Source organism: Euleptes europaea, chromosome 3, assembly GCF_029931775.1.
Source record: "Euleptes europaea isolate rEulEur1 chromosome 3, rEulEur1.hap1, whole genome shotgun sequence".
Classification (NCBI taxonomy): Eukaryota; Metazoa; Chordata; class Lepidosauria; order Squamata; family Sphaerodactylidae; genus Euleptes; species Euleptes europaea.
In genome coordinates this window covers 47,519,988-47,546,418 of record NC_079314.1, presented here as the reverse complement: position 1 = coordinate 47,546,418, position 26,431 = coordinate 47,519,988, and the positions used below count along the sequence as shown (strand labels likewise).

General features: G+C 44.3%; 1 protein-coding gene across 1 annotated transcript in view; it reads right to left on the bottom strand.

Moving 5' to 3' along the window:
* PRKAR2B (protein kinase cAMP-dependent type II regulatory subunit beta) overlaps positions 1-26,431 on the bottom strand; it is a 68,552-nt gene that overhangs the window by 27,429 nt on the left and 14,692 nt on the right. The window contains exon 2 of the mRNA XM_056846290.1: positions 16,695-16,730. Within this exon, the coding sequence (XP_056702268.1) occupies positions 16,695-16,730 (36 nt within the window). The remainder of the gene's footprint in view (positions 1-16,694; positions 16,731-26,431) is intronic.

Genomic DNA, 26,431 nt, shown 5'->3' with positions numbered 1-26,431 from the left:
CTTCATAGTTATATATATAACTATAACTATTTATTTATTTATGTATTTATTTTCTGGCCCCCGAATCATGTTAAAGATATCCAAATGGCCCTTGGCCAAAAAAAGTTTTTCCACCCCTGGTTTAGAAGCATTAATGAGTAGCCAACATATGTTAGAATATAATGAAATGATCCTGAAAAATGGGTGGGACTAAACATTGGAAAAAGAAGAGAGGAGGAGGAGAAGGAGGAGTAGGAGAAGAAGAAGATACACCTAAAGGGAGAAATTGCTGATCAGACAGATATAACTTGCAAGCAACCACAATGTATCATGTTAAATTCCTTTTAAGTGGTCCTCCTGAGGAAATAAAAACTTTCAGACCAATGAGCACAGTTTCCCACATGGTTCAAACCTCCAAGAAGATCAAAAGATTTCATAAACCTTATTTATTTTAAGCCAGTTAAAAGACTCAGCAATAAGCACAGAAGTTGCCCTACTGGATCAATCAATATATTGTACTACAAAATTCTAGCATAAGCAATTTAGAACTTTGCACTGAATAAACTACCCTAGGGTTGCCAGGTCCCTCTTTGCCACTTGCGGGAGGTTTTTGGGGTGGAGCCTGAGGAGGGCATGGTTTGTGGAGGGGAGGAACTTCAATGCCATAGAATCCAATTGCTAAACCGGCCATTTTCTCCAGGTTAACTGATCTTTATCAGCTGGAGATCAATGGTAATAGCAGGAGATCTCCAGCTACTACCTGGAGGTTGGCAACCCTAAACTTACTTGAGATTCACACATTTAACGATTGAAGGAGTAATCTGAAATACTGTAGCATCTAAAGGAGACAGCAAGGAATTCAAGACATGAGTGAGGGGGAGGAAACACTGTCACCAGATCAGTTTATTTTGAGTATCTTGTTTCTATTCTACATAACCTATTAAATGTTTCATTTTGTGAATATGAGCTAGCAGAAAAATTTACATTTTATCTTATGAAGAACCGCAACAGGAAAAAATGGCTAGCCTTTACAAGGCTTTATATTCTAGAATTCAGAATATAACCAAACAATATAATTAAATAGATCTCAAAAGGCTTCGTCATGTAACCAACCCTCAAGTAAAAAAACTCTGAATTCTTACCAATAGTTCAGCCTTTTCATTAAACAGCCATGACAAAATAAACAGAAAGTTCTGGCAGGACTTAGTTATATATAGTTTTCACAACATATTTGTATCATGATCTGTTTTTACCCATTCATTGGAACAATTATCTGGACTGAAAATGCTGTATTATCTTACTCTTCTGATCACCATGTTATTTTATTTGTGTAAACCCTCAAATAATCCTACCCAATTATTGCAAGGGTAAAGAAGGATGTCCAACACTAGAGTTATAGGCCCTTCTTTCTTTGTATGAGATACTATGATTTATTCTTTTCAGTTTTCCAGCTTGATTTGCTAATAGCTGGAAATTACAGGTATCAAGACTACTTCTATGGTCAACTACTCCTCCATTTGAATGCACAATCCTCTTTCCCCTTTAATTATCTTGAATGTATAGTATACTGGTAATTTTACATCCTATTTTCTTCTACAATAAATTTCATTTAATTTTGAAAACATTCTTTAATGTCTCCTATATGAGAGCCAGATCACACAATGTATTACATCAGCCATAAGAATGGTGCCCCAAATAGATTCCGTGGTGAGTTCACTAGTGTTGACTCCTCAGCTGTAATGCACAGATCCACTGCGCAGGTACCTACGGTTGCCAGGTCCCTCTTCTCAACCGGCGGGAGATTTTGGGGGCGGAGCCTGAAGAGGGTGGGGTTTGGGGAGGGGAGGGACTTCAATGCCATAGAGTTCAATTGCCAAAGCGGCCATTTTTCTCCAGTTGATCTGATCTCTATCAGCTGGAGATCAGTTGAATTAGCAGGAGATCTGTGTCAGCCCTTGGCCCACAGAACCAGAAATCACCACAAAGTCTTATAGAGTCCAAACAGATGGCTTTTACTGATCAAATAGGCATACAGTGCAAACGAATAAAATGACAGCTATGAAAGGCTCACTAGCTGGGAGATATTATAAGGCAGGAAAGGCGGGAGATTACACGCAGGAATACAGTTTCCCAGGAGCTGAGTTCCCAGGCTTAGGCATGCGACCTTGGGGGGCAGACAATACAGCACAGAGACAGAGGCAATAACGAAACCGAGATAGCAGCCTGACATTCTGCTCCCCTCAAGGCCCCCTCCCAGTTCGCAAGGGGGCTGGCCTGTCCGGGTAAGCAATGTGAAAGGCGTCGACGAGGTCGGGGGCGGAGACATCCCGTGCGCGCACCCATTCGTCATAGGCAGGGGGAAAATGTTTCCAACGAACTAGATATTGGAGAGTGCCATGGTGAATACGGGAGTCAAGGATCTTGGAGACTTCGAAGTGTTCTTCCCCCCCCACCATGATGGGCTGTGCAGGCGGTGGGTTCGGGTGCCACCGTGGAGAAGCAACATGGGGTTTGAGGAGGCTTATGTGGAAAACAGGATGCACACGCCTCAAGGATTTGGGGAGAGCCAGTTCCACTGTGACAGGGTTTATGACCCACGTAATGGGGAAAGGGCCAATGAATTTGGCGCTGAGTTTATGGCACGGTTGGGTGGAACGGAGGTTTTTGGTGGAAAGGTAAACCAAAGCACCCACTTGCAGATCACCCCCGGGGGAGCGATGTTTGTCAGCTTGCGCTTTGTATTTACGTTTGGCCCGGTCGAGGTTGCTAACGAGCCAGGGCCAAGTGGTACGGAGGGCGTGTGCCCAGGAGGCAATGTCGGGGTTCCCCTCCCCCTCTACATCATCTGTAGGAACGATGGGACTGAAATCTTGTCCATACACAGCAAAAAACGGGCTAAAACCTGTGGATTGATGCATGGCATTATTGTAGGCATATTCTGCTAAAGGTAACAGTTCCACCCAGTTATCCTGGTGGTAGTTAACATAACAACGCAAATAACATTCAAGTACAGCATTGACACGTTCAGTTTGACCATCAGTTTGAGGATGGTATGCACTAGATAATCCCTGTTCCACCCCCACCAACTTGAAGAAAGCTTTCCAAAACTTAGAAACGAAACCACTTCCGCGGTCACAAATTATTTTACGCGGAAACGAATGTAAACGAAATATATGCGTCACGAAGAGGCGGGCCAGTTTCTGAGCAGAGGGGATCCCTGCACATGGAATCAAATGTATTTGCTTAGAAAACAAATCAGTAACAACCCACAACACAGTTTTACCCCCACTGAGAGGGAGATCAGTCATGAAGTCCATAGCAATCACTTCCCAAGGTCTGCTGGGCGTTTCAAGAGGTTGTAGCAGTCCCGGGGGTTTGCCCTGCGATCGTTTCGCAGCGGCACAAACGGGACAGCTGCGGATGAAGGAGTCAATGTCGGAACGCATTCCCCCCCACCAGAACTGTCTGCGCAATAAGTGAAGGGTCTTCAGAAACCCAAAGTGCCCAGCTGTTTTGGCTCCATGAGCTAAATGTAAAACGTCCTTCCGGAGAGCTTTGGGTACATACAATTTTGAGTCTTTGTACCAGGACCCCCCTTGTTCCAAAACACCAGGAGGTAGGGTATGAGCGGAACGTTCTAAAAGGCACTGGTCCCGAAGGACAGTTAAAAAGGATTCGGAGATGGGGATTTTGGAGGGAGCCCCCCCGTCGGTCCTGGAGATCTGAGGAATAGTTATAGGGTTAGTGCTTATGTGCGGCGGCGCGCAGACTGCAGGCGGCTGAGCGGTCGGAGGGGTAGGAGGGGCGGGAACTCCGGTCTGTTGCGGTGGCGGCTGGGCAGCCGGTTGGGCTGGCGGAGCTTGCGAGTTAGGGAAGGTGTGTTGATGCTGGGATCGGGTTTGCACAGCCAGCATAGGTAGGGCCCCACGTTGCATAGGGGTGAACAGAGAGTTGGTAGGTCTTTCGAGTTTTACCGGATATTGTGGTAAACGGGAGAGGGCATCCGCGAGAACGTTCTGCTTCCCAGGGACGTGCTTCAGGGTGAAACGGAACTGAGCAAAGAACTCCGCCCACCGTTGTTGTTTAGCCGATAGCTTATGGGACCCCGTGAGGGCAGCTAGATTTTTGTGATCGGTCCAAACTTCAAAGGGTACTTTAGACCCTTCCAAGAATTGCCGCCATAAAGTCAGTGCATGATGAACTGCAGAGGCCTCTTTCTCCCAGATGGGCCAGTTTAATTGAGCGTGCGCAAATTTTTTTGAAAAGTAAGCGCAAGGGTGAAGAAGACCGTCCGGTCCTTGCTGGAGGAGAGCCCCTCCCATGGCTACATCGGAAGCATCGACTTGCACAATGAACATTTGATTTGGGTCTGGGTGCCGTAGCACCGGCTCCGAAGTGAAGAGGCGTTTGAGGGCCAGAAAGGCGGCTTGGCATTGCTCAGTCCATAGGATTTTTGCGGAGGGCAAGGCAGCCGAGCTTACTTTTCCCTTAGTTTTCAGTAGGTCTGTAATGGGTAGAGCCACTTGGGCGAAGTTAGGGATGAATCCCCGATAGAAGTTTGCAAATCCCAGAAATTGCTGTACTTGCTTACGGTTGGTGGGGGGAGTCCAATCGAGGACGGCTTGGATTTTGGCGGGGTCCATGCGAAGACCTTGGTGGGAGATGATGTATCCCAAAAACGTGAGTTTGCTTTGGTGAAATTCACACTTAGCTAGTTTAGCGAACAGTTGATGGTTACGCAGGCGTTGTAGAACTTCCCTGACCAGAGTCACATGCTCGTCCATAGTTTTCGAATAAATGAGAATGTCATCTAAGTAGACCACCACCCCACGATATAGAAGGTCATGTAGGATTTCATTGATGAGTTGCATGAAGACCCCCGGGGCCCCTTTTAATCCGAACGGCATTACAAGGAATTCATACATTCCGAAACAGCTAGAGAAGGCAGTGAGGTGTTCATCTCCTTCGCGGATACGGACTCGGTAGTAGGCTTCCACCAAGTCTAATTTAGAGAACACACGGCCTTCCTGTAATTGTCCCAAAATATCCGATATTAATGGGATAGGATAGGCGTTGGTCTGGGTAACCGCATTGAGCTTTCTGAAGTCAATGCACAGGCGAAGGTCGCCCTCTTTTTTCCGGACGAAAAACGCGGGGGCCGAGTTTGGGGCATTCGAAGGGCGAATGAACCCTCTGGCGAGGTTTTTGTCCAAAAAGTCCCGGAGGACAGTGCGCTCGGAAGCGCTCATAGGGTAAATCTTACTTTTGGTTAATGTGCAATCCTTTACTACTTCAATCGCACAGTCTGAGGCCCGGTGGGGGGGTAAGGCATCACATTCCCTAAGGTCGAAGACATCTTCAAAGTCCCGGTATACAGCGGGTAGAGCCGGTGGTACTGGGGCAGTAGAGGTTAACGCTGGAACGGGCGGAAATGGCAGAGCAAAGTTTTGCCGATGCTGGTCGCAGGTGGGACTAGCGAAAGAGATAGTGTTTGTTTCCCAATCAATATTGGGACTATGTCCTTTAATCCAGTTAATTCCCAAGACCACTTCAAATCGGATAGGGGCTATAGTGAAGTCTATTTGTTCCCAGTGGGAACCAATTCCCATTGCCACCCCTATGGTGCGATGATCAACTGGACCCCCCTGGAATTGGCTCCCGTCCATTTGAGCAAATTGGACGGGGGCGGGTAAAGCCTCTGAGTCGGCTCTGAGTGCAGCAAACGTGGCTTCGCTTATGAGAGTGCGACAGCAACCGGAGTCAATTAGTGCTTTGACGGGGATTTGTGGACCTCCGTTAAGTTGTTGTAAAACTGCATCTACGTAGACGGTGGAGTCCACTTCTTTGATTTTGGTAGGAGCATTCGGTTTGATAGGAAGATCCTGAGAGGTCTGTGGAGATGCTCCATTCACCACAGACCGGAGCCGTTTTTTGACAAGTCGAGGGGAGATTCCAGGTTTAAGGCTGGAGAAATCCAAGGGTTTTCCTCATCCGAAGAGGGAAAGCTGTCCCCCAATGGGGCACTTGTAATCCGAGACCCGGCGGGGTCGTTGGAAGCAGGCAGGGAGGCTGGGTCCCCGGCATGGAGTGCAGAGGGTGTGGGCCTTCCCGGAGCTGCGCTGCGGGTGGCCGCGGTGCCTCTGCGTGGTGGACGACCTCGGGCGCGGGTTGTCGTGCTGGGACGAAATAATTCCTGGCGGCGTGGGCAAACGGCTGCAAAGTGGCCCATTTCTCCGCATGTAAGACAGGCACCCCTCTGAAATCGGGCTTCACGTTCCTGGAGCGGACGTGGGGGATTTCGTGGGACGAGCAGTGGTGCCTTGGGTTGAGGCTTTTGGGTACCCTTCTCCTTGTGCTTTTGACGGACGAGAGAAATAAAGCGGCGGCGGCTTTCCACTTCCTCGGCTAATAGGATCCAGCCTTCGAGGGTATCGGGATCGCCCCGCATGTAAGACCAGTTCAGAATGTCAGGATGCAAGGCTTCCCTGAAATGATGGATTAGGGTGGTCTCGGGCCAACCTACAATTTTACTTGCTAGTCGCTGAAATTCATCGGCAAATTCCCGAACTGTAGCAGAGCCTTGTTTTAATTGTAAGAGTTCCGTTTTGGCTCTTTCTCCCAGGAAGGGGTCCTCAAACCTCCTTCTCAGGGCAGTCATGAAGTTGTTGAGGGAACGAATCGCACGAGAGCGGGTGTCAAACTGGAGGACCATCCAGTCAGCCGCTTTGCCTGTCAGGAGGGAAGCTACGTACCGCACCCGGCTATCTTCCGTGGGGAAAAGTTGACCTTGTTCTCGCATATAACTGTCCACTTGATGCAAGAAACAAGGCAAAGTCTCAAGAGATCCGTCATACGTAGTCCTCAATTTGAGTTGCTTCCAAGGACCGGGCGCGGGCTGACCCGGTTGCACGGGTGGTCCGGGCGGAGGAGCAACAGGAGCTCCGGGAGGCACGGGTGGAGCAGGTACATTAGCAGGTGGTTGCACGGGTGGTCCGGGCGGAGGAGCAACAGGAGCTCCAGGAGGTAAGGGTGGAGCAGGCACATTAGCGGGTGGTTGTACGGGTACCCCCTGACCCGGTATCGGAACGGGCTGTCTCTGAGCTATCAGGGTTTGTTGTAATTGCCTGTTCTCGTGAAGCATAAGTTCCATTACTTCTTGGAGTTGATCAACACGGTCGGAGAGCTCCCGATTCTGGGCTCGTAAAAGATGAACCTCCTCACTTGGGCCACCAGTAAGATGAGGCTTACTGGTTCGGAAGCTCGTGGCCCATTGAGAGCTATCCCCATATAAATCCTCGTCTTCAGACTCATCTGAGTCTCGACGTCGGTCAGCCAAACGGCGTGCGCGTTGGGTCGCACGCGACGGGACAAACGCCGGGGAAAAAGTTAGACCTGATAGTCCCAGTACATAGTCCTTGGGGCGCGTGTCCACGTTCGCCTGATTCCTTGCTGCAGCCGCCCTGGCTGCTTCCGCCGCCTCTCTCTCTCTTGCGACCCTAGCCGCTTCGGCGGCTTGCTGATCCGCAAGGACTTTGGCGTTCTCAAGTCTTAGGGCAGCCTCTGCCGTAATGCGCGGCAAAAGTTCTGTCTCGAGGAGCAAGAGTATGGGGTCAGGTTCCCCGCCCAGCAGAGGTTGTACTCGAACCGCCAGTGCGGATGCCTCGGCTCCAAACGTCGGGGTCAAAACTTGAGCCAAGGTGGCTACCGGGGTGTCCTTTGTACATTCCACAAGGAGAAGAGCGGTGCTAATAGCGACTCGCTTGGCCTCAGCCTGGCAGCTGGCCGCATCCGGGATCAGGGAAAAACCCTCCGGCGGGGCTCCCGCCATGGTAGAAAGAGTTTGTCGAGAAATAAGATTATCCAAAAGTCCAGTTAATATTTGTAAATCCTCAGTCGCCAATCGGGCATCGTCCAGTAATTGATCCAAGTCCTGAAGATCTAAACGAGCATCAGTATCCTCCGATGTTAACATCCAGAGACGTCCTGTAAGAGATTGCCACTGCGCGTGTACCAGTCCCCTCAAGCGGCAAACCTCTCGGTTCGTCCGGAAAAGTTCAGCGATTAAGTCCTGTAACAGAGTAGGGTCCTCTGAGAAGGGCTCCAGGGTAGTAGATCACCTGGAGAGCTGCACAGCTCCCATCCAAGTGGCAGGCGAACCCCCCCTGGGCTCCAGCCTGGCTAGGAGAACGGTGAAGAGTTAGCTGTCATAATGTCAGCCCTTGGCCCACAGAACCAGAAATCACCACAAAGTCTTATAGAGTCCAAACAGATGGCTTTTACTGATCAAATAGGCATACAGTGCAAACGAATAAAATGACAGCTATGAAAGGCTCACTAGCTGGGAGATATTATAAGGCAGGAAAGGCGGGAGATTACACGCAGGAATACAGTTTCCCAGGAGCTGAGTTCCCAGGCTTAGGCATGCGACCTTGGGGGGCAGACAATACAGCACAGAGACAGAGGCAATAACGAAACCGAGATAGCAGCCTGACAATCTGTTACTACCTGGCAGTTGGCAACCCTACAGGCACCCCATGTTAAGACCGGGACTTCTCACTGCTTCCAACTTTAAAGAAATGCATTGGCTTCCATGGCTGGTGAATGGCATCGTTTCAGGAGTATACTTGGCTGAAGTTTCTAAACCAGGGAGTGATATCTGAAAGATTCATAACCTTTGGGGCCATGTCAATAAAATGACCTGCAACATTCATATGGGGGGATTAATTCTTTAGTTTAATTTAAGAGGCAGTCTTCTTAGTCATTTGAGCAAAACTCTCTCATGACTAACAGTTATACTTTAACACAGTCTTTAAGATGCCACAGTCTGTCAGTCTTTAAGATGCCACAAGATTCTACCCCAATATGCAGAACCACTGTAAGTCAAGTAAGAAATGGGTGACTGGAGGAGTGCTTGAATTGTTCATCTGGAGCTTGATTTGCCTGATATAGTGAGAGATGCTTTTTCATTTGCATGCTGAGGAACCTAGTAAAAGGCTACAGCTTTACCCATATAACAGAGCAAAACAACTGCCTCATATAGTATGCGTGGATCTTCAACCCAAAGTGGCTGTGGCTGTATCTGATTACAGAATCCATGTACACATTGTTGGGAAGACAAGTGGGGAGTCATGGTACAGCACGTCATATAGGTAGGAGCTATAACTGCCCTGTTCCATCTACAGTCTTCTTTCCCTTGATTTCCTGACCATACCATGCATGGATTGCATGAACAAAGTTTTGTATATCTATAAACTGCAGTGGTTCCAGATGCTATCCATCAGAGTCTGACACAGAAGAAATTAGTTTGAAAGTTACCAGACTGCTATGAAATTCTACATCAGTGATATTCAGCTTACAGAGAGCTACATTTGCGATTACCACCATCCAAAACAGCCATGTTTACTTCCACCTCAGGCCTACACTCATGGAGCCTTGCTGCTTGCTTGTTCTTCTGGCAACAAGCCCTACTAGCAGAGGGATCTTTGCCCCACTTCCCTGAACAGTGGGGCAGGAGCCATATTGAGGAAGATTGCTCAGAAGAGTAATACTCAGACTGTATCAGTGTTCTGTGCATTACCTGTATCCACTAGCACCCTGCCCACGTCAGCCTTCAAAGAATACATTTTCCATTTGCGTTTCTAGTTTCTTTTAGACAGAGTCATTCGAAACCAAAAAATTCACAAGGAAATTCAGTTTGACTCCAGAGCCTACTGTCAATTCTTAATTATTGGAAAATTCTATTTCTGAGCAGCTGATACGCAGTCCAAAATGTCTTCAGTTTTGGAAAGCAACTATGTTTACAAAAACAAAAGAGGAGAGACACCTACCCAAATATGCTTACTAGACACAGCTGCACTGAAATGACAACTGAAAATATTTGGTATACAACCCAAAACAGAGAAGTTGGATGGCAGAAAGTAGCTAGACCTACATTCAGAGAGGGTGCCAGTAGCTCTCCTAACTATGTTAATGGGATTCAACTGTTCTCCCGTTCGGGGACGTTCCCTGTCCATTTGATAAAATAAACCATCCTTGATTTTCTGAGAAGAGGGGATCTGCCACAGAAGGAGAGCTTGGTGGTACAGTAGCAGCGCTCTTCAGCATTAAACTGCTCCCACCTAAGCAATTCTAATTACTGTACCTGATATTTTCATACTGGATTGCTTGAACAAGTTTTAAATATGCACCACACAGGCACATAACAGCTTTAAGATCTTAGAGAATAAACTGCATTTTGTACAAAAGACATTTTTTAAAAATTCAAAAGATCTGTTACCATCACCTTAAAAACATTCTGCCTAGTGTTGAATAAATTGCTCCTTGTTAATATCTTTAGTGTCTTAGAATATTCCAGATATTAATTAGCAGAACTTCTGAATGCACTGCGTATTTATCCCATCCTTATTCTAAGGAGCTCCCTCCCCACCCAATTTATTTTAACAACTCAGCGAGGCACTGTTAGGTTTGGAGACAGTGAGTGGCCGGACATCAGCAGGTGGGGGGGGGGAGCGCAAATATTCCAAGGCAAACTAATAGTTGAATGAAACACAGACTTGAAAACTAAACACAGATGAAAAAATAGTACCCAGATCTACCATGTTAGAAATGTTGGCTTTCATTTCATGTTTGTTTTGATTTCAAAGCTTTCCCTCACAAAAGCTGTTAGCACTCATCCTATTTAATGAGGTTTTTAATTTTCCCACTAGAAAAAACAAGAGGGAAGAGAGTGTGTGGGCCTCCTGCTGTACAGTTATTCTCACTATTCGCCATTATAGAATTCGGAGAGAAACACAATCTATTTATTTCTTCCTTTCTTGCTTGTAATAGGAGGCAGAAAAAACTTAAAGCATACCAGTATCTCTCTCTCTTTTTAGCTTTCAGTTTCCAGACTTGAATTTGACAGATGGAGTTGCTAACTGACTTTGACAATTTCTCTCTTTAACAAAGACACATGAACAATGTATCAAACTGACTTGATACACCTGTAAATATTCATTTCGATCACATCAACTTCAGGTTCTTCTCTGGCAATTATATATCCAAACCAGAATTTTACCAAGACAATGTGATAAAAATAACATGAATAGGATTAGTCGATAATTACGCTATCTTCAAAATTTTACACTTTGACTCAATAATATAAATTCCTTCAGTCAATCAAGAAAGGTTGTCTGATTAAAGGAATTATTTTCTATATTAAATTATGTGTTTGTTGACATTTAAAATATTTCTTACTACCAAGACAGATCCCCAAGGCAGCTAGATGCTAATACAAATAAAACAGATTCCTTTCCTAGATTAAGCCGGCCTGTTTAACAGAATGAGAATTTGGAGTTCCTGCATCTCACATCTTGTAGCCAGATCTTACATTTCTTCTTGCTAATTGGTTCCTTGCTAATAGTTCTTCCATCTGGTCAACGCTGCAATCCTAACCAGAGTCGATTGAAATCAATGGGTTCACAAGAGAGTAACTGTGTTCAGGATTGCACTGTGGATTACTTCAGAGAGATCATGAAGCGCCCTGTGTCTGCCCTGTCAGATCATGCCAAAGGTGTACAGTGGCCTCTACAGGTGATGCCATCCAGACTAGATATTTGCAATAGGTTTTACTACAAGCTTATTGTTCCTGGTGATTTGCAGTCTTAAGGCTCTTTCTTACTGGCAATTTAGCTCATTTGTTATTCAGTAAAGAGTTCTATCACTGTACAAAGGAGGAGCCTGAGAGGTAGAAAAAAGTTTATGGGAACCAGCTTAGGAGTCAGCTGTTAGCATTTAAAATTGGACGACTTTGGATACAGCTGAACTTTCTGCTCCTTCTTTCCGAAGCAGAACATGGATCAATGCCATCTTGAAATGACAACACACATCATAGGGGCAGTACCACAAAACAGGAGAAAAAAATCCAGAAGTGAAACTGGTGCAGGAGTAAGCACTTTATTCCAGTGTGTAGACCCGAACATGTTTTGAACAATTACCTCTTCATCAGGGGACATGAGTGTTACATTTGGTAACATCTGATAAATCACTGGTTTTTACACTGACAACTGATGCTATCTCTTCCCAAAAGGCCAAAAAGTGCTGCCTGTAATCTTCCCCAAAATTTCCATTCTTCCCCTAGAGCTTCAAAATTTCAAAAAAAAATTACATTTCTAAGCCTAATGAAAAGTTCTAGAGAAGTTGAAAGCTCGCACACTACTCTGTGTCCATTTTGGTTGGTCTTACTCATAGATACTAAATGGATTTTGTTTTTAGATTTTTCTTTGGCCCAACACAGCTACCAAGAACCTTTTAGGTAACTGCTCTTATCTTGGGTCTACATTGGTCTGACACCCGGCTCCTGTAATAATCCCGAACCTTCCCCATTATGTACAGATTATAAACTTTCAGTGGCTTGTAAATTCTGCTTTTGTACCTCTCGGGCCTTTTTATAGCCCACCCGCCTATGCTCATACTTTGATTATATATACCAGGTTGTTTATCCATCAATACTGAGGATTCTTTTGCTCTCTGTAGAGGAAGATTGTAAGACAGTGCGCTGGTTGCCCAAAAGAATCAGGAGACGGCAGTAATACTGAGGGGGGAGGAGAACAGATGGGGGAGTGCAGGAAGCTAGGATGAAAAACACTTTGCAGATTCCTGGAGGCTTGGATTCTCAATTTCCCCATTCTGTCCTGTAGTTAAGTTCATATCTTCTGGTGTTACTGGATATATCAGGCAGTTGAGATGGGGAGGGGAGTTTATGGATTGTAGGTGCAAAGTTTGCTCCTGGTGTGATTTTTCTGCAGATCAACACAGTTCATAACATAACCTTAACCTGTCCACACAATGAACATAGGCAGGGAAGGAAGGTAGCTTGGGAAATAATTTAAATTTCTTCTCAGTTTTCCTGGTCCTGTTCCCAGCTTCCTTGAAGCTTTTAAAAAAATAAAATAAAAGAAGAATGTACTTTTAGCCTGGCTTTCAGTGAAAATAGATCAAATAGGAATCTAATTATAAACTAATCACTACAGTGCAGAGCCTGAAATGCCACCACAACAGGAGTAATCTATTTATGTTTTAATCAAAGAAGCCATTTTTTTAAAGAGACAAGCTTATTTTATAAAATAAAAAAGCCCCAACATTCTTTTCCAAGTTTTTAAGCATGGAAGAATTTATGTAGAAATGCCACAAGGTTTGCACTCATCCAGATCTCTTTATAAATGGTACATATGAACAAGTAGGGTTGTTTCATTTTATTTTTTTTGCCAGAACTTAATTTTTACTATTTTATTCTTTAGTCAGAACAGAACTTTCATATTACCTAATGCTATCAGATGAAATCTTATTGTAAAGGAAGAAGATACTTAAGAGTTTCATAGCTTAAGACTTTTTAAAAAGCCAGTAAAAGATATAATAGGCACTAGAACCAGCCACAAAAATTTTAAGTCTTACAAAGGGTGTACCAGCTTATCTTGGTCAATGTCCACCCCTCCAACCACATATGGCTTTTTAACTTTGCTTCTGCTTACATAAGGTTACTCTTTAATCAGGCTACATTCACATGCTTATTTTTTTAAATTCTTAACACAATCCTATTCTTGCTGTGAGTCATGGGGTCACATTGGGGGTAAAATGCATAAAGAGTTTCAACCAGTTCCCTCTAATGTTTTTCTGACTTCAAATCCCTTCCAGGTGCTATTAGCCTGGCGGGGGCACGAAGGTTTTCTGCAGGTTTCCCCAGCAGGGCAAATAACATCACAGGGTGAGAGGTTTACATTTGGGATAACACTGGGTAAATGGCAAAATGGCTTTCATAACAATTACCAAGAATTCGCTCTCCCTAATTCCCTAAGTGTGATGTGCTGTTTCCTACCAACCTTACCAACCATGGATTCTGTGACATTCTGGCATCCTAGCACTAATTACAGCTTTAACAACAGAATGCCTGTAGACATATAAAATGTCCTTCACAGAAAAAGCGGGGTTTTATTTCTGCCATGGGGGGGGCACACATTCTTTGACAGAGCGATTGGTGGGATGTGAGGTACAAAAGGTTGAGAACCACTGTTTTAGGCCACTGGGGGGAAAGGGCAGTGGTAATTTTATAGAAATGCAGGTAGCAACAATACAATTCCATGTCTCAATCTCTTAACCAGTCTTAAAGATTGTTACTTCTTCTCCAGACTGGAATGTTTTCTTGCATAGCATTAAGCTACAACAAGTAAGCAACTTCTGTATTTAATTCTACAATACTCTTCTAAAATGTTATTCATGCGTAAAAGGCTGGAACCAGCCACTGGAAACATGTTTGACATGTTTGGGTATGATCCATTGTGCTCTGCTGCAGAGCACCCAAGTTATTTTTAAACTCTTCCCCATCAGCAGCTCCTCCCAAAGAACCACAAACTATTTGGGGGAGATGAACCACTGAATTTAGAAATCACTTGGGGTGAGGGTCGAAAGTGAGCTTGCTGAAAGGGAAGCAACTAGCCTGGGTGAAAGACAAATGCTTTGCAGAAGATTGATTTGAGTGGAAATATGCCACCGCACCACAGCTGCTACAGCCAATTATGATTATGAAGAATTAAGGAAAAAATAGCTGATAGTCACAGCATGCTGGCTGGAATAACTGCTAAATAATTAACACCCCACATTATTGTCAGCAGGTGCTTCTACAATTAGCCTCTGGCTATTTAATTGGCAGCTCTGCCAAGAAAAAGCAAGTGATTCTTAAACATGCATCTCAAACAGAAAGAAGGAAAGGATTGCCCGTAACAACCTAGGAAGATCACAAATATCACATCCAGGGCAATTCTTAAGAGTGCGTTCAGAAGATAAAGAAGGAATTAGATACACTGGTGACAGTCGGACATTGTGCTACTTGCATGCAGGGTTTTAAATCTCTTCCCTTATTTTGCTATGCCCTGGTCTCCGCTGACAATCTTGCCAACTTCCCCAATGTTGGGACATGCACAGATTGCTAGGGTCTCTCTCTCATTCTCTCTTTCCCTTTTCCACCTTGAAATCCCTCAAGCTTTTTTCCTGTTCTGGTCAATGTCACCTTCTTTGAAGGTAAGGAAGCTACATTACTGGCAATGAATGGTTTTCCACAACTCACCATGCTAAATCAAAGGAAAAGTTTGATTACAAGAGTTAGGTTCTGTGCAAGCTATTTAGCACTTTGCCACAGACCTTGGGTCCTATGCATGGTGATGCTCTTGGATTTTAACGTGAACTATCAAAACAGAATTCTTGACTCTTTGGCTTCTTTCCAACATATGTTGCCTGCCCATCCCTTCTTCCTTTCCCTTTCATTTGTGGAGTGCAAATGAAGATTTCCTGGTTTGGGAAATCCTAAATTGCCATGATATCCAGTTGCACAGAGCTGTACAAGTTGAACTTTTGTTTCTTTCTCGCAAACTAGAATTATAAACCGGAATTAAACCGTGCTTTAGAACTTCTGCATGAAAGAAAAACTACAATTAGTCTAAACCAGTGATTCTCAACCTTTTTTGCTACATTCCCCCCTTTCACCATTGTTCAGAATATAATCCCCCCCTTCCCAAGGTAGTCTAACTAAAAAAAAAACGTACAATTTTACAGATTGTACATAATCTACAGGACATTACACTTTGCTGAATAGTGGTCCCAGTTCCCCCCCTGGAACCCTAAAATTCCCACCCCAGGGGGGAATTCCCCCCTTGTTGAGAACCCCTGGTCTAAATGTTTACATTTAGGTATCACAGCAAACTGGAGTTTAATTGAAGGCTTCCGAAATCAGGAAGTTTTCAACTTTCCCAAGGAGTAGAACAAAACAAACATAGCAGCACGCTAGTTTTATGCCCATCACAAACAATCTCTGTCTAGGGGTGATGTCTGAATGCAGCCTCTGAGCTGCTAAATAAAATGTAAGATCCTGTCAGAAAACCTTGCAGGAGAAGAACATTCAAAAGTAGAGGACAAATGTACCACTCAGGCTTCAGGCCCAGTACTAGGAAGTATCTTAAAAGTGTTTGCTTATAAATGGTGTTTAGAAAAATGAACTGAATGAATACAAATAGTCGAGTTCAAACCTTGTTCCTTGATCTTGCAAAGAGAAAGAACATCCAGATAGAAAAATAAATTAGATGTTTACAAACTGGTGACCATGTAACCAAGTCTGTAACAGAAATTACAGAGGTGCACAAGAGAAAAGAGGTGCTGGCATTCCTGTGTGTATTGTGCATGTGTATCGTACTCTGTGAGACAGTGTTCACAGATGATACTGTGCGAGATCCACAGTAGCCATTTCAAAACTGCTAATCCTGCTCAGAGAGAGAAAGTGCTCCACTTCAATTTTATGCTTGCAAAGGCTCAGATCCTAAGCAGAACAATCAGAGTAAGCTTACAGGAAACCAGCTCCCTCCTCCCCTCCCACTGCAGCCTTCTTTGTCCCCCAATATAATGTATCTTTGAGCTGGTGGACTCAAAGGAACATCATGGGCAGAAAATTGGAAGACCGCAGCAGGGGCAGAATTGGTAAAAAATCACCCTCCTCCTCTCCACAAATAGAAATGCCGTTCTGTCAGACAAGTCGTTTCTGAACCACTCAAACTGCATCATGGCATCCAAGCCCAAATGTACGAGACTGTGTCAGAGCACAGCTGTTTCAGTACCCACATTATGAAATAGCAACACATACAATAAGGTTTCAGTAGTCAAAAGCCAACGAAAACATGCAAATGCATCCAACTGACCTGATGCTCGCCTAGTGAACCGGTTTATGATGGGGGCTAAAAAAAGAAAGAAAAAAAAAGTATTGTTAGCAAATTCTCAAACCTGTAAAGCAAACATAGTAAAACTTTGCTATCAATGTGTGAACCAAACTGTAAATACATTCCATTTTGCACAATCTGTGTACACAATCCACTGCAGAATTTCAGAAATATTACATAAATACAGTGATAAATCTCTCAAAGCATCTTAAAAGAAATTGAAGGGAACTAGAAGACCCTGATGGTTAACTCAAGCCTGTCTGCAAAACTCAGCCCCATCCCCTACTGCTACTTTGACCACTTTTCTTTTGGCCCTGAAACACAGAGACTTCCAGCTTCCAAAGCTCAGTTAGTTATTCTTAAGAGATGCGAGAATTTAATTAACAACATTATTCTCCCACTTTGTATGTGTATACTCTAACTCAGGAATGTGATTAGCCAGTTGCCCATTAACCCAGGCTGAGTACCGAGCGAGAGAACCCCAGGCTAGGAAAGTTCCACCCTAGCCCAATCTTACCAGATATCGGAAGCTATCAGGGTCAGCCCTGGTTAGTACTTGAATGGGAGACCACCAAGGAAGTCCAGGGTTGCTACGCAGAGGTAGACAATGACAAGCTACCTCTGAATGTCTCTTGCCTTGAAAACCCTACTGAGTAATCATAAATTGACTGTGACTTGATGGCACTTTACACGCATATCTCGAGTTAGCCATGTTACTTCTCGCAGTCCCTGGAAGGATATCAGCAAGGATGCAACACTCTCTCTCCGTGGGTACCTTATTTCCAGTGGCTGAGGAAGAATGGGGACAGTCACAGGGAATAGAGTGTTCTGCATGTTCTTCAAATGCAGCTGGTTCACAATAAAAAACACCTGAGCAGAATCAATGGAAATTGCCAATTTAGTCTGGATCCAAACCATTATTTTTCTCTTCATGTTAATTAATTTTTATTTACCACCCGAGTGCTCTTTTAAGTAGAAGGGAGGGATGTTAATCCAATAAATAAATAGGCTAAACCCCAGAATTAACTATTTCTATTAACTATTTTGTTTCCTACATTAACCCTCAAGCTCTATATAACGATTTTACCATGTTTTTCTAATGCCAGATTCTGGTAATGAAACAGCTGCCAAATATCCAAGTTGTTGCATATTTCATAACTTTTTTTCTAATTCTGAAATGCATATGAAGCAGAAACACGGAAATTATCCTTTCTGCTACAGTTTACCAGTCATTTCTAGTTAACAGATCTTAACCAATATGTTCACTGACAGCTTATTTGAAAAACACGTCTCACTGTGACAAACAGGGAGAATACGAGGAGCAGCTTCCTGTCCTGCGTGTAAAGAATCTTGATGGCTCCTTGTGGCACTAAGACAGAAACAGCAACGGAAGCAGGGGGATATGTATGAAAAACCAAACCACATTCTGCAGTGGCTTGGGTAGTAGTTTTGTTTGTTTGTTTGTTTTTGGCCATCAAGTCACATCTGACTTATAGAGTGGGACTTATAGTGGAATTTTCACGGCAAGACACATTCCAAGGTGGTTTTCCATGATTTTCCATTGCCTGCCTACATGTCACAACCCTGGTTAGCTAAACAAGGTCACTCCCAACATCAGAAAAAAATCCTTTCTATAAGCTTTTTTGCATTATAATTATTGTGCAGGGACTCTCCCCCTTCGACTCACCCCTCAAAGTAGTTTAGAAGAAAATTCCAGAGCGACCACTCTCACCTTCCAAACCCTTCCCTTGCATCTCAGATGAACTTTGGGAGGCTAAACTGGTCCTGGGACCTCTAGTTACTAATCCTGCTTCTACACCACCAGAGAAAGGAATCTCTAACACTTAGTAAAGGATTCTCAGCAACATGCAAGGTACAAGGAAGGCCTGCCTCACAGGGCAGTGACAATCACCAGTCTAAGGGATCGTTCTTGTACAGGATTGGTTGCAGACATTTTGCTGCCCCACACAACCAACAGGCGAGTCTCACATTATCCAGCATTTAAAGAGATCCATTTGGAATCACCAACGCTCTTAAAAATATTATTGCTCTGAGCAACTACATGGGTTACTTGTGAAACTGTACTGGCTATGCCAGTTCACACATAGTGCTAATTCCATACAAATTAACCCGGATTTTTTTGTCCAAACTTGTATTTACATTTAGAATTAGTGTGGTTTGTTTAACTCACTAATTAGCATTATCTATATGCTAACTCCTTTGAACAAAGCATGGACCCTCTTATTCTGATTTTTTTAAGTCATCATAAAATGTCACAGGGAACTGCAAGGACAGAATCTATACTTATCACTATGGAAAGCTAATTTTAACCACAGTACAGATCAGGTCCCAATCCATCCCTAACTGCTTCTCCTCCAGCATGCTTCCACAGGCTACCTCCAATATGCACACTAGAGCTATACCATTGAATTCCTCTTAAAATATCCAATTGTAGCTAACTGTTCTAATAAACAAATCTATTCTTGTTGCTGTTGAAAGAAACTGATTCAGCCCAGAAGGCTGCCAGAAAGTAGGCATAAGACCCACAGGGGAAGAAAAAACACACCAAATTCAGGCTTGCCAGAACTATGACCAGATCCTGGCAGCAGAACAACACTAAGCAGGCCCAACCTCACCTCATCTCCCAGCATTGGTGTACCAGGAAACAGACAACAGCCATAAATCCTCATAACAGTCCGTTTCCAAGGCCAAGGAGGAGCAGAAGAAAAACACCACAGACTGGCCTTGTTCCCCTTGAGTGGAGAGTTGCATCTGACACACAGGGTGCCTTTCTCACCAACACATTAACTCAGGAGGCAGCCACTCAGCCCACCACACAGACCCCCTGCCAGGGTGCCTTCATTACAAAGAGCATGAATAATCCCAAATAAATGCATTCAATAGGGGAGGAGAAAGAGAAGGGATGGGAGTTGAGAGACTAGCTGAAGCTATACTAGGTATCAAGCATGAGGTCAGGTCAGTCTAGGGCAGTGAGGGATGGGAAATGTGGGAAAGACTGCTGAAAGGAGAAGATATATTTCAGGGTTGGGCTGACTACAGTCCTGTAAGCCCTTCGTACTTTCCCCCCATAGAATCCCCATGTTCCAACAACAAGTTCCCAGGATTCTTTAGCCAGTTAACACCTTCACTAAGAGATCCTGAGATTGCGCTCTTGCTTAAAAACATGCTATGATCAAGATCCACCTAGTCCAGAATCCCAGCATCCAACAAGTGTTGCATGGTCCACTGGAAACTGACCAAATGTCTACTTTCCAGCAAATAAGACCTGCAGAATTAAGCAGAAAGGGCATGCATGCATGTGTGTCCACACATGCATGCATGCCTTTTCTGATTAATTCTGCAGGTCTTGTTTTAATCTTCAAATTAAATCTGCTATGTTTTATGCCTCAAAATGTTATTTGTAAAGTTAATTTGCTGAAGACGGTCAGACAGATCTTGTCTGCTACATAACAACAGCAACATTCTAAACTATACAGACATGCTTCTACTTGCATCGCCCAAAGACTATAATGCATAGTAGAAGTTATCTGTATCAATATATTTAATTCTCAACATGGATAACCTAAGTCCAGAGATGGAGCCATGAACAAAAGATAGATGTTTTTATAAACCAGAGAAAAGACTCCGGTTTCCAGAACAATCTGAAATGTAATATATGTATACACACACACAGGGGGTTAAAACCGATAAAATAATACAAGAAACACCTGTAACTTTAACAAATGCCCTCTGCAGCTGCCATTGTGGCGGATGCTAGGCAACCAGAACAATACTGTCAACCTTAAAGCCTTATTTTCTAACAGTAAAAAGGAGAGGAAGAGGCAGGGCCCTTTCCAGACCTGCTCCGGCCTTTGAGGGAACACTAATTGGGGCCAGGCCTGGCAGCAGCCACTGGCATGCCCAGATGCTGACTATTCAACAGCAGCCATCCTACAAAAGCAATGTGGTGTAGCAGTTAGAGTTTCAGACTACGATCTGGGAGACCCAGGTTCGAACACCCCCCCTCTTCTATGGCAGCTCATTGAATGAGCTTGGGCTGGTTACATACTCTCAGCCAAACTACCACACAGAGGCTTTGTGAGGATAAAATGGAGGGCAGAATGATGTAAGCTGCTTTGGGTCCCCACTGGAGACACAGATAGGGTTTCAGTAAAGTGAATAATAAAGATAGCTGAAGATGGAGCAGATGAAAGGTACATTGGCTGGTGGGTGGGAAAGAGAAGCAGAGAAAGGGAAAAGGATATGGGGGCTGCTAGAAGGAGGGAAAGAGGGAATAGTAAGGGATGGGATGCAGAGGAAATTGAGATGCCCCCTGCAAGTCTTTGTGAGTCCCCCCACTCACAGAACACAATGTACTTGCTAACTGTACTTGTAACCCACTCTACCTTTCAGAAAGCTTTATGCGTCTTCTTATCCAGGTACATATTAGGACTAGAACCTTTTAGCACCAACAGTTCTATTCACATAATATTAACCGGACATCACATTAAAAAGGACCTACCTGCAAAACAAGTCACCGGGATTTCCATTTCAAATGGAGAGGGAGGGGACCTCACTATGTGATAAGAACCTCAGTATATGATAAAGTGGGATAAGAATCTCAGTATGTGACAAAGTGGGAGTTTTGTGTACCCAAGAGTCTTTGAAACTCAAGTTAGCGGGCATGTGGGGACCAGATTCAGATCTGGACATTGGCAAAAGTTGAAGGTGCTTTTAAGCCTTACCTCCACACCTGTTTTCTGATCAAGAACAGCTCTGGGGGAGCACTATTTGTGCAGCCGTCAAACTGCACACATACCGGTATCAGGGGTACCTGCAGTTTCACAACAGGGCATTTGCCTAGGATCATTTTTGATCAGGCAATGGCATGAGGTGAAGACTGAAAGCCCTCTCCCCTCACACCAAGGTCCCAATCTGGATCAGGCACCCAAGCACCCGTCCAGTGGGTATTCTAAAATGCTGGGTGCTCCATCCATAAAAGTCTTGGTGTAACATGCAGTTAAGGTCCCAAACTTGTCTCAGGCATACCATTCAAGAACATTACATGTGCTCCAACACAGAGACCTCCTGTTCAAACAGGTCTCCTCATTTATTTTAATGAAGGGGCAGGTTCACAAATATCCTTTCAACTCATGCAGATTTGCCTCCATCGAAGAAGCTATGAACACACATGAGTTGTGGGCATTTGGAACTTAATAAATTAACAAGACACTGGGAAACCAGAGGGAGATATTCTCCAATCCAAGCCGAAGCTCTTAACAGGAGCAGTAGAAATTATGGGGGGGGGGGGAATCTGAACTAATTGAAGTTAACAGACTGTCCAAGAGAAATCTTTAGCAACTTCATAGACCACTGACTGTACACGGGAGACCATTCTAAGATGTCACAGCTCAATGTATGCTAAGATTTCTATTAAATTCCCTCCTATGAATCTGCTTGGGCACAACAAAAAACATAAAAACAATGTGTGGCCAGAAATCAAAAGAGCAACCATTTTTTACTAAGTACATTTTATTTATTTATCAGTCTGTTTATGTGAACTATAGTCCACCTTTCTCACTGAGACTCAAGGTAGCTTACACAGTGTAAGTCAATATGATCAACAAGATGGGACATCCAGCAAACAGTGCAATAGGTTTTGAATATTTTCTTTCACCCTCTGCTTGTGTGTGTGTGCGTGTGCGCAAGAGAGATGCTATTATTTCGTTGCTAAGGAGACTGACTTGCGTCATCAAAAGTATTCTGCTTCTATAATGTGCCAAGTTTCCCTTCTAGGCCTGAACACCTCAGCAGCATCTAAATGAGGAGGGCCAGGTGTTCAAAACTATCTACACACAGCATCTTTTCCTGAAGACAACATTACTTAAGAGACGAACTGCAGAAAAAGGTTGTTTTGCACCATTCCTTGGCTATCACCTAGAAGTGGAGTTGCAACCCTGGTTCTGCACTGCGTTTAATGCAACATTCTATTCCCCAGTAAAATCCTGAAAAGCACTGCCCACACACTGTAAGATCTTAATGACTCAACAGCAAATCCTATTCAGTGCAATGGGATTCAAGTATTTCCTCCCAGCCGCTAAGCTCTGCAACTCAGCCTGTATTTAATCTAAATTAATAAGTTCTGCCATTGTCCCTCTGCACTGTCAGAGAGGCTCCAACACCCCTTGCGGCTGCTGGGCAAGCTGATGAAGGAAACAAACCTATCATGTCCTGATCTTATCTCCCACACATGCACCAAGAGAGGCGTGCAAAAAACTCACACACCACGGCCTTGCTGCCGCTCGCCTTCTCCCTCGCCAAATAAATCAGGCACTAGGGTTTGTGAGCCAGAACCGAGGCTGTCAGCAGACAGACAGAGTGAGCTATGGAGTGCCAGGCCCATCTCAGGACTCAGCAGAGAGCAGCTCTCTAGGAGGAGATGTCAACAACTCACACGCCCTGCCCAGAATGAGAAACACTGGACTACAATAGCTGGTCAGCAATGCCATCTGGCTCCTTCATATTAACTGGGAGGAGGAAGGATAACAATTGCAGACAAAATACCTAGCCTGGATATCAGTCTAATTTTTATCTTGTCTCTCCTTCAAGGAACCCAGTATATTTTCCTCTGTTCTATTTTATCTTAACTGCCACGTGAGACTGGCTAAGCTGAGGGAATGGGCCAACTCCCAGTGAGCTTTATGGCCACATGAGCATTAGAACCTGGGTCTCCCCAGTTCTAACTGGACTCTCTAACCACTAGACAACACAGGCCAGCTGGCAGGATAGATCCAGAGCTAGTGTGTTACCTTGAGTGGGTGCCCAGAAGCCATGCCATGTCTTAAGGTACAGCTAAAGAGGAAATGTATAAAGCTGTACATCTCTGAAGTTTCCCTGGGGCAAGCTAGATTTTCAGATGTGCTTCTATAGCATCCAAGTCCACAATTCTTTATGTTTGCAGTCTTATTTCAGTGGTGTGTTGTCACTACACTTGCTACTGAAAATAACCAGGAAACGTGTAATTAGGGCATGCATTCATTGCAGAAAGAATGCATACAAACATGTGCAGAGATAACACGTCAGAAAAAGAAAACATGTCAAATAATAGATTTCCAAACATAAGAAGCATTTTTGCTACATGTGAAGTACTTGTTAAATGGGAAGAAAGGATATACAGTAGTAAGTTTTCCTCATTTGAAAACATTAGTTACACTGCCAGAAATTAAAGGGGTTATACAACTATGCACTGAAATGTAAAATGTTTGGAAATTTTGCAGCAATGAGAGAAACATTTCCCCCGTGGCATTGGTTTGTTCCCCCCCAGAAAAAGCAAAATTTTTTGGGTGGGGGAAGCTAAGATATACACAGCACTTGTTTTTCATCAACCCTAAACTCGTACCAGTGGTGGGACGGGGGCTTCATTTGCACCAGCTGGCAAATTTTTGGACTCCTTTAGACGGTTCACCCTTGCGGAGGTCGACATGATCCTGGTAATTATGAAGTTGCTTGGATTCCTGCCCTCAAAGCTTGTAAAATCACGCTGTGACATGGTAAGAGGTCCTCTGAGACAAATTATTAATTTATCTCTTTCACAGGGCTGTTTCTGTAGCTCCCTTAAGGAGGCTTTTGTTAGACCTTTGTTAAAGAAACCCTCCTTAGATAAAAGGAGTGGTAATTACCAGTGTCTAGTTTACTTTTCTCGGGGAAGGTAAATGAATGAGTGGTAGCTGAGCAGCTTCAAGTCTTCTTGGATGAGATGTCTGTCCTCGACCCTTTCAATCGGGCTTCAGGCCTGGTTATAGGAACGAGACAGATCTGGTTGTCTTGGTTGATGTTCTTCGTTTCAGTCTAGATAAAGGCGTGCTGACGCTGCTGATCCTTTTGGATGTATCAGCTGCCTTACCATGTGGTCCTGATCAACTGCCTTACCTCTCTAGGAGTGAGGAGTACCACCCTTGGATAGTCCTCATTTCTCCCGGGATGCTCTCAGAGGGTTGCTATCAGAGAGGAGAGGTCTTCCTGATAAGAACTGAATTGTGGGATCCCACAGGGTTCGATCCACTCTCCAATGTTAATTATATACGTGCACCCTCTTGCTGAGATTGTCAGGAGGTTTGGAGTTGGGTGCCTTCAATATGCTGATGGCATGCAGCTCTTCCTCCTGCTGGATAAGCAGCTGGTGGCAAGGCCCTCGGCACTATCCCAGTGCCTAGGTGAGATTGTCGAATGGTGCTGGCTAAAGCTGAATCTATCTAAGATGGAGGTCATGTGGCTACGAAAGACAGATGCTAGCTGGAGGGTAACTTCTGAGACTCACTGGTGTCCAGCTGACAGCTGTAGACTCTGTGAAAAGGCTTGGGTGTGGCTGGACTCTGCAATATCACTGGATAACCAAGCGACCATGGTAGTGTGGTCAGCATTTTTTCACCTATGCCAGGCTCACCAACTGGCTCCCTATTTGTGTGGGTCAGACTTTGACACACTGATCCATGCAATGGTCACCTCCAGATTAGACTATTGCAATTCGCTTTACATAGGGCTACCCTTGAAAATGCTTTGGAAACTCAAAGTGGTTTAGAATGTAACTGCCAAGTTGCTGACTGGAACACCATGGTCAGCACATATTACTCCAATTTTGCAGCAGCTGCGCTAGCTACCAGTTATTTTCCAGATCCAATTCAAGATGTTAGTGTTAACTTTTAAAGCCCTTTATTGTCTGGAACCCTCATACCTATGGCAATCCATGCAGTGGTCACCTCCAGATTGGACTACTGTAAATCACTATATGCAGGGCTGTCCTTAAAACTATTCCAGAAACTTCAACTGGTCCAGAATGCAGCAGCACCTTATGGAGATCCTGTGGAAAGCACATATTTGACCAGTGCTCCGCCAGCTGCACTGGCTCTAGATTAAGGGCAGAATCAGGTTTAAGGTTCTAGTATTGACTTTCAAAACCCTTAACAGTCTGGGAGTCGTATCTGTGGGTTCACCTCTCCCATTACACCCACCAAAGAGAGCTTCACTTTGCTGGAGAAAATCTGCTGGTGATCCCTGGCCCTAACCTAGTGGAACACTCTGCCATTTAGATAAACAATATATCCTTGAAAATACAGTATATGTCTAAAATATTCACAATAATTGTTTTCTACTGCTGTAGATTCTCCTACAAAAATTGCATACTAAACATTCTTAGTGAGCAAAGTCTTCTCTTTAAAAAAGATTTTCACTCATTCCAAAGGAGGTTTTCTTCAGCACTCCTCAATGTTTCATTTTTTTCTAGCGAAAGCTAGAGGGGAGAGGAGTGCTCAAGAAAATAATGTTCCTTCCCTGGGGCATCACATGTCTATTCCTCTCCCAAAAACATACTTGCTCCTATTGCAGAACTCCTCCTTGACCGGCGCCATCAGTAGAACTCAGAGGTAGTCTCCACTAGACTTGCATGCAGGACGAGTTGTGTGGTAGGAGCAGCCATAATCCCCACCTCACAGGCTGTTATCAAGCTCTGCTCCTAGATTGGCCTAAGATCTTTGTGAGGAGGCCTGGCTTCCACTTTGTCCCACCATCATGACGATCTGTGAGGGTACAACCGACGAGGGCATCGCTTGGTTTATTTTAGGACAGAGGTCCACTCCCACTAAGCCTGAACCAACTTTGGCCAAACATATCTAATGCCACTTTGAAGGACTACATGGTGGAAAGGTAGAATATAAATATTTGAA